This window comes from Cyprinodon variegatus, unplaced genomic scaffold (genome assembly GCF_000732505.1).
Source record: "Cyprinodon variegatus isolate N-32 unplaced genomic scaffold, C_variegatus-1.0 Scaffold623, whole genome shotgun sequence".
Taxonomy (NCBI): Eukaryota; Metazoa; Chordata; class Actinopteri; order Cyprinodontiformes; family Cyprinodontidae; genus Cyprinodon; species Cyprinodon variegatus.
Genome location: NW_015151076.1, coordinates 467,743 through 476,861, shown reverse-complemented (window position 1 = coordinate 476,861; position 9,119 = coordinate 467,743). Strand labels below are relative to the sequence as shown.

The following is a 9,119-nucleotide window of genomic DNA, read 5'->3' as shown; positions in this document are numbered from 1 at the left end:
CATAATTAATTTGCACAAATAAGTAATAGCTGTATAGAAAAGGAGTTTTATGGGCCCCCCAGGAACTTTGGGCTCTAGGCAACTGCCTAGTTTTGCTTAATGGTAAATCCGCCCCTGTCCTTTATGTCAAATGGCTAATGGGTTTTTGTAAAGAAATTGGTTCTCAGAGAGCAAATTTTTCTAGATTTTACAAATCATTCCTGCATGAACAGTATTATTGTGAATTGTAATAAAGAAAGAAAAACACTGGAGGAAGTAAATGTGCAAATTGCTTCCAAAAAATGTAAAGATCTTTGCTTTGAGCACCAGAGGAAATGTTTTATCAGGTGTGTGTGGTTTGTCTTGAGTCTGGCTTACCGTCAGCGGGCTGAGAGAAGTTGACATAAGCGTATCCCAGGGAGCGGCGGGTGATCATGTCCCTGCAGACCCGGATGGAGAGCACCGGTCCGGCGGGGCTGAACTTCTCATACAGCATAGCCTCCGTGATGTCGGGGTGCAGGTCGCCAACGTAGAGAGAAGCCATCGGATAACTCCCTGTCGCAGTGTTCATTTCTTAAAACAGCTCCCTGAATATAAAATGTGTCCGCTATGAGTGAATTAATCCTGAAAATAAACAAACCGGCTCAGAAACGCACCTCAGTTTTCACCGATTATTGTAGGAGCTTCCGCAAATCCAGCCTCTTAGAATTAACCTTGAGAACTTCTTTAAAAATCCTATTTCTGTTTGTATTTTTTTTTTTTTTTTGTTTTTTTTTTTAGTTTGTTTCTTTTAAATATTGCTGCATTTGTTTTTATTTAGATTTTGTATATTTTATATTTTTTATGCGTTTTTATTTTAAGTTTTTTTTTTTTCCTACAACAGTGAGTTAGACACTCACGGTCGTTTTGCGGCCGGGGAAAGAGAGAGTGTAAGGAAAGCATGGGCCCTTTATAGAGAGTAGCGGTGCAGAGGAAATAGTGGTGAGGGTCAAACCTGGGATAGGAGCACACTGAGCATGCGCAGTAAAAGGAAGAGCGCACCCTGTTACTGTCCCAACACACAGCAGCTCCCCACAGCGACGCCTGGGTTGGAATACAAACAAACTTTAGATACAGAAAACCTGCTGGGAAGCTCAGTCTATATGTCACTAATTAAATGTGGACCCATCAGTGAGATATAAAAGCATATCTGTATTTTATGCCCTATAGTATTTAAACTGTCATTTCAGCATGTTTTCTATAATTTTTATCCAAAGTAGGCCATTAACAAAATACGCACACTTAAAATCCATTAATAGCACAGTTGAACCAAAATAAGAATGTCTTGCAAAGATTTAGTAAATGAAAATCTGATTAGATTAAATCCCATAATTTTAGATACTCTAGCGTTAGATACATTAAGAAATAAAAGCAGCTGTGCTTGCCAGTATTTTTCTGTAAAACTACAGAGGTTGAACTTTTACAGTTGGAAAATGTTTCCAATTTTAAGACAGAAACTTTTACAGAAGCAAATTTTCACTTAAAATTTTTACTTAAAAAAAAAAATAAAAAAAGTCACGTGGACGCACTGTATATATCCCATGCACCTTTTTAATCCCTTGGCACGTTCTTTAAATTTTGAGCTGATGTAACAAGTACATTTCTCTACTGTGAGAACAAACTTAATCAAGAAATAAAAAATAAAAACTTATTTTTTCCCCCCCTAGTCGAGGAGTGGCAGGGAGGGGGAGTGGTATTAAATGTGGACCCATCAGTGAGGTATAAAATGTAAAAGGCCATTTTTATTTTATGCCCTATAGTATTTAAACTATAATTGCAAGTAGGCCATTAAAAATACATGTTTAAATTTCATCAATAGCACAGTGAAACCAAAATAATGTTTTGCAAAGATTTAATAATTGAAAATCTGAACAGATAACCTTAGATTAAATCCCATCATTTTAGATACTCTAGTGTTAGATACACTAAGTAAAGGCAGCTGTGCTTGCCAGGATTTACTGTAAAACTAAAAAGGTTGTACTTTTACAGTTGGAAAATATTTCCAATTTTAAGAAGCAAATATTTTCACTTAAAAGTTTTACATGAAGAAAAAAAAACAAAAGCTGTCATGTGGACGCACTGTAAATATAGGCCTATATCATGCACCTTTTTAATCCTTTGGCAAGTTCTTTAAATTTTGAGCTGATGTAACAAGTACATTTCTGCACTGTGAGAACAAAGTCAATCAAGAAATTAAAGATATTAAAAAAACAACAACTTATTTTTCCCCTTAGAGGGGAGGTGGGATTTCATCATTCTATCTCTATTCTCCCACTCTGCAGAATCGTTGAATCTCTAACATTATGGTCTGTCTGCTTTTTCCTCATAGTAGCTTTACCTCGTCTGTTCCTGTTTCACTGACACCATCCTGGAGAGAAATATCAGCTGTGTTGCTGCCGTCAACACCTTTGTTTATGTGCTCTCTTCATCCTCTGACATGGGAGCTGGCTCAGAGCTCATCTGCCTGGCTGTGTGTTTCCTGGACGGGGCCGCCTTTTACAGTTCCTTTTTGTATCTCTGCTTCTTTCTCCTTGAACCCCACTCGGCCTCGGCAGATGGCTGCTCACACTGAGCCTGGTTCTGCCGGAGGTTTCTTCCTGTTAAAAGGGAGTTTTTCCTCTCCACTGTCGCTACAAGCATGCTTAGTGTGTGGGATTGCATTTAAGTCAATGAATCGATGCAATCAACCGGTTTTCCTTAGAAAACTATAAAGTGCCTTGAGATGACGTGTTGTGTATTGTCTCTATATAAAATAAACTGAACTGAAATTAAATGTGGACCATAAGTGAGGTATAAAATGTTAAAGCCCAGTTGTATTTTATGTTCTATAGTATTTAAACTGTTATTTCAGCATTTTAATTTTAACCATAGGATATTAATACACGTTTAAATTTCATTAATAGCACAGTGGAACCAAAGACTGTTTTGCAAAGACTTAATTGAAAATCTGAACAGATAACCTTAGATTAAATCCCATCATTTTAGATGCACAGCTGTGATTGCCACTGTAAAACTAAAGGTTGGACTTTATTTCGAAGCTTAAGACAAAGGTTAGACATTTTAAAAAATGTTTAAAGTTTTACCTTAAAACATTAAAGATAAACCTTTTATTAAAAATTCAGCCATAACATTTACAATGCAAAATAATGAAGTATTTTTCTTTAGACACTTTGCCAAAAGTAAAACAATTTACATTTAAGAAAAATTGCATCGTCTTCGGGCAAGTGATTATCCAATTCTTATTTGAAGAGTAAAAGTACTTATTCCATTGGACGATCATCCAATTTACCTGCTCAAATGAAGGCCAAATACATATTTCTTAGTGTAAAGCCATGGTAAAGACTTAAAAATCCTGGTTTCCCCACCCCATACCATGACTTAACTGACCCCATTAAATGAAACCGTAGTCTTTCAGAGTTAATTGTACCCTTTGTCAAATTTCCAGCCATTTAAGCATATTTAACTAATCATGTGCAGCTTGAAGTGTGACATTTAAATACACTCATCAGCAAAACCTGTATATGCAGAAGAGCACAGTTTACTTTGAGGCAATTACCAGCTGGTAACATTAGTACTTCCAAATGCATTTTATGTTTACCACATATTAGTATTTTATAATGGCAATTGTTCGAGTTCAGTCTTTAATAGTCATTACACAGTTTACCCATTAAAGGGTGGTACCCAGTATTCGTGCCTTTTGGATAAATTCCAGTGCCCACACTTTAAATGTGCATTTAAGTTTTTTGGGGGGACGAAGTTTAATGTCAGCATTAATGTATAATTTCAGTGAATAGGAATAAAAAAAAAATAAACCTGAAAACCAGAGTCAATTGTTTGAATGAATGTTTATTTTGTTGTTTGTTGCATCATTCTTCCTTATCCATTTTCCTGCAAACAAACAGATCCAGTCAACATAAAATGTTAAAGGGGTCTAATGCTTTAAAATTACTTCATACCTCAATAAATCCACAAATGTTAAGCGCAGCCCCTTCAGTCTGTGCTTCCTCTTCGCACCATCCTTCGCCTCATGCCTGGTCTCCTGCTGCTTTACTTCTTCCTCGTAACTGAGCTTCTTTGACCCATCTGCACCCTTTGAAAACTCCAGTTTTGTACGAATTATTGGCTGGACCTCCAAGTCTGGCTCCACCGCTGCATCCCTTTGCAGCTCAGAATTGCTCGATGGTGACCTATTCATTTGGCTTTCCTGTGCTGTTGCATCTAGGACAGCAGCTTTTGGCTCAACCAGCAAAGGATTAACATCCATCTCAGTAGGATGAGGGAAGCCAGGTTGGTTTTTTTCTGTGTCCAAATGATCATATCTACTTTTCCTTTGAAATTCAAAGGAAAAGTCATTTTGTGGAATCTGCCACCCATCAACCAGCTTAGTGTCCCACTGTGAAGAGCCACCTATATTCTCGATTACAGGTGCAGTGGGTAGATCACCCTGCACTTGCTCAGGTAGCCAAACAGTTAACCTGGTTGTCGGCTCCTGGTGCACCACTAAGATACCCTTTGGGGAAGACTGGAGCTCGCCTTGGCTCAGAAAAGCAGAAGAAACTATTCCATCTTCTCCAGGTACAGTGGAAGCCCTTGTGGTGGTGGGCAAGGAGGAACCTGATGATTCAAGGCGTTTAGAGTCTGGAAGAACAGTGCTGAACTCCCACTCATCCACTATGAGCAATGGGCCAAGGCTGACGGCTCCTTTGGCACCTGAGAAGATACGCACAAAGTTAAGCAAAGAAAGATGAGCATCCTGAAAAACCAATAAACTCACCATCAGGAAGGTTCTTGTGCGACTGTCCTTTACACTTTGAGCTACAGCAAGCACAGACTTCTGTGTCGCCACTTAGTTCCTCCCATCTTAAAAATAAAGCCACAACTTGACAAAATCCTTTAAATGGGATGCTTCATGTTGCATCTGTACTTACCGTGATCCAGTCGAGTTGTAGTTACAGGATTTTGCTGCAGTGTTGACTCCCAGATCTGACAGCACCACACTACAGTGGACATACAACTAAAGAAGAAGTGTGTAATCTGTAGATTAACTTTTTATTTATAATTTTATTTTAGTTTTAAAAGCCTCACCTCAGCAGTGAGATAAGATGTGTTCAGCATCAGGTTAACCACATCTGCTCTGTTGGTAGCTGCGAACAGAGCAACAGGGTGCGGAGAACCCAGTGAGGATGCACACCTGCCAGGGATTAGAACCACCATCAAAACAGAACCGAAACAACCCTGTAGTCCTGCAGGACTTGTTAACCTACTTGATTTCTGCCCTTCAGACTATCAGTTCTGGTACAGGCTTCTGATGTCAGCAGGTTTTTAATGACTTAGTCACAATAAACACATTTATAACCAAAAAGACCCAGAAAACTTAAACCGTTATTGGTTATACAGACAGAGCCTCCATAGTATATATCAGAGGTCATGGATTAGCAGACCGTGTTCCAGACATAACCTGATTTACCGTAAAACATTTATAAATTACCGCAAAACATTTATAAATTACCGCATGTTGTCTGACGACAATGTTTAACTTCACTTGCACTACTTCTCCTGTTAATATGGTAAAGCTCTCCAGAGTGTCTGGGACCAAGCTGCACGTGATACAAATTAGCCAATAAGCTGCGTCAGTCTGGGTTGCTGCAAGCTACTTTTAGACACAGCAGGTAAACCTGGGGCAAGCTGGCCAATGGGAAAGAAGCAACAGCTTTTATTAAAAAAAAAAAAAAAAAAAAAAAAAAAAAAAAAAAAAAAAAAAAAAAAAAAAAAAAAGCCAGATGCCACTTTATGAACTGAAAGCTCAATTTTACGACCATTTCGAAAAATTCGAAATGAAGTGTACTTAAGTACAGTAACGAAGTATTTGTACTTCGTTATTTGACAACTCTAAGAAGATGAGGGGAAAAAAAATAAAAATAAAAAAGTAGAGAAAGTGGACTGCTGGAATGCTTTGTCTCAATTCAAACCCAGGTTTGAAGCCTTGCAGGGCAGCCTAAAGCCCACTGCTCTCATTAAGCCAGGAAAAATAAATAAAATGAAATAATAGTTTATGCGTTTTCTGAAACATGTGAATCAGGAAATTGTCTATATACCAAACTAAAATTATCGTTAAAAACTTTAGATTTTAAAATGGAAAATGTTTTTTTTTATTGAAAGATTCAATGTATAAAGTGGATGCATAAAACCCTAATTTTATTTTGGTGTTTATGTATAAAGTAATAGAACAGATTATAATTAAAAATGTTTTTCGGCCTTTTCTGTTTATTGTTTTTTTTCTTTGGGCCCCGGTTGTTTTTTTATTGGCTACACCTGGTGTATATGGTAGAAGATTTCCATCTAAACATTTAGAAGACAGGTCAAAAATCATAATGGAGACAGTTTCCAATTCGAAACTCTACTTATGGGAAATAGGATTTCTCCTAGAACCAACAGAGCCTAATTTGGGATTGAACTGCAAATATTCTTGTAGATTAAAGACCCAGTCTGAAGTGTTTCACCACATAGATAAACAAAAAAACAAACCTCATTAAAATGAAGGCAAGTAGAGTCTCTTACCCTTTGTTTAGTATGACTGCGTGCCTCGGTCTTGCCTGGGGCTCAGGGGATGCAGAGACAAAGCAGGACTGGATGAAAAGCTGCTGACCAGGTCTAGTTTCAGCAGAAACCTGCAGTCTGACTACCTGGCCTCTTTTGTAAACATTAGACTCTGCTCTTTGTGTCCACGAGGCTGTAGGAAAGGAGGGAAAAAAAGTTATTTACCAAAACTCAACCTGCAATCAGGACTTTCATGACTACTCACGATTCATAGCTTGGATGTCAAATCTCTTTACAGCCCAAGATGGCTGGGAGATCATGTTAGGCTCCATGTAAAGCCTGGAAAGACAAGGTTTAGGTTTGTCTCATGAGCAGGAACAGAAGCTTTATGCAGTCAACTCACCTCTTTGGGGTGCAGGAGATGTGAATCGTTGGATTAGTTTGCCACAAGGTGGTTGGTTTTCTCTTGAGATTCATGTGGAGTGAATTGGTGAAGGTCTGGAAACCATTCTGTAGCTGAAAGACAGAATAGATTTAAAATCCTTCACCTGGTGTGGCAATCAGAATGCTAAGTAACTCACTATAGATGTTGTTCCACATTGGTCCAAGTTATAGATGAACACAAGTTGATCCCTTTCTTCTTGGTTGCTGTAGCATCCATTGCCCAGCTGTATCTCCTCTGCAGTCAATGCAACACCAAACGCTTCCTTGTCAACCAACAAAGTGAGTTTGGTTTCGTCACAAAACACTTGGACTCTTGGAACATCCATGATGGGAGGAAATTCAGCCAGCATGTGGAAGTCAGGGCTCCATTTTTTCCAAGAGCTGAAAATGGTATCAAACGATGGGAAATTCAAGTTTCCTTCAAATGGAAAGAACCAATTATCATCAAACGGGCTTTGAAAATCTTGATGAAACATCAAATCATCTGGACTATGGAAAGACTGAACAGTTATGAAACAGCAAAGAAAACTCCAAAGAACTCGCTGCAGTGTACCCATTGTGAGCCTCCAACTGGGCCAACAATTCTGGTCGTGTCCTGACACCAGTGTGACATTAATAGAGTGACGAGGGTGATGAGGCAGGTGTTTACAATTAAGCACATGAGAGATGTCGGTTTTTTTCTCATAACTTGTTGGACTCTCCAACAGCAAGTCATCAGCCCTTCACAGTATCCAAAATATGAAATCAGAAAGAGAAGATCTATTATAAGACATTCATCAAAGTTTTTTCAGAATACAAAAGCTTTATATTAATGTAACATTTTGTTTGATTCTACGTAGAAATAAATGGAAATGAAAGAGCAAAACAAATAGCTAAAAAGTCAGAACAAATAATTTTATAAACATAAAGGAGAACCTAAGGCAATGATCAAAAAAGAAAAAATGGAAGGATAGATGGAACATGGCTAAAAGTGGAAGAAATTATTATAGTATGCAGAGATCTGTTAATGCCAAGGGTATGATTAGAAAGAATCGAAGAGAGGAGATTATTTTGACACAACTAAGATTTGATCATACTGGGTTAAACAAAACATTATTTTTATTGAGGAAAAGTGAAAAAGTTGAGTGTATAAAATGTAAAGTAATAGAAAATGTAGAAAATATATTACCAAATTGTAGAAAATATGATGAAGAAAGGATGAGATTAAAACAAAAGACAAGAAATAGGAAGGGAGTGGAATCTGGAAGGATTAATAGGAACAACAGGAGAGGGGATAAAAAAAATACAGAAAGCTGTTATAAAGTATCTTAAGAATATAGGATTATATAATAAGATTTAAAATATGTAGCTATACATATATATATATATATATATATATATATATATATATATATATATAATGAATGGGCAAAACATCCATATTTTCTAAATAAAGACAATCTATACTTTATAGCCTTTGCTAACAAATAGTTGCATATATTTAAACAGCCATGCTTTCTAGATAAAAGGTATAGTGGATAAAATCCTTTCAGGTTTGAGTTCTGGGGCGAACATACTTACCTACTTTTATCAATAATCATTATTCATTTATGATTTCACTTAAGACTTCTAGATGACTTGCAGAGACACATACTTTTCTCTTTACCCCATATAAGACAAAATCTAGTTATGAACAGCACATGAATTCAGTTTAGATATTTCATGAAAGTACAACTGCTGCCAACATCTGTATCAGAAGGAAAAAATGGTAGGGGTGGCCACAGGGGTTGCCAATGATTGGCTAAGGGGGGCCATGGCCACCCCTGGCGCCCCATCTAGCTCCACCCCTGAGTATATGTAGATAAAGACATGGGTACATGTATGCATATCTGTATATGTTTGGATATGTAGTATATATATACATATATATATATATGAATGTAGTGTAAAAAAAAGTTAAAGAAAAATGAAGAACAAACAGAAAGACGGTATTATAAAATTCAGTAGATAGGAAAAAGAAGAAACGGAAGACAAAATAGAAAGGAGGGAAGAGGGATAACAAGGTTAAGATTTGGGCATACAGGACTTCATTATAAACTTTTCAAAATTCAAAAGCATACCACTGGCAAATGATTTCTCTG

The 9,119-nt window shown here is 37.2% G+C and overlaps 1 protein-coding gene across 3 annotated transcripts in view; it reads right to left on the bottom strand.

Annotated features, from left to right (window-relative positions):
* The window catches only part of LOC107096430 (polyadenylate-binding protein 4-like), a 21,103-nt gene extending 20,334 nt beyond the window's left edge, over positions 1–769 (bottom strand). The window contains exons 1-2 of one of the 3 annotated variants that reach the window (XM_015393078.1): positions 636–769; positions 358–566 (exon numbers count right to left, since the gene is read on the bottom strand). In XM_015393078.1, coding sequence (XP_015248564.1) covers positions 358–550 — 193 coding nt within the window. In that variant the 5' untranslated portion in view covers positions 551–566; positions 636–769. Of the gene's footprint in view, positions 1–357 lie in introns of all 3 variants that reach the window. The other 2 variants (XM_015393079.1, XM_015393077.1) reach the window with 2 other exon arrangements.
* Between the last annotated feature and the right edge of the window lie 8,350 nt (positions 770–9,119).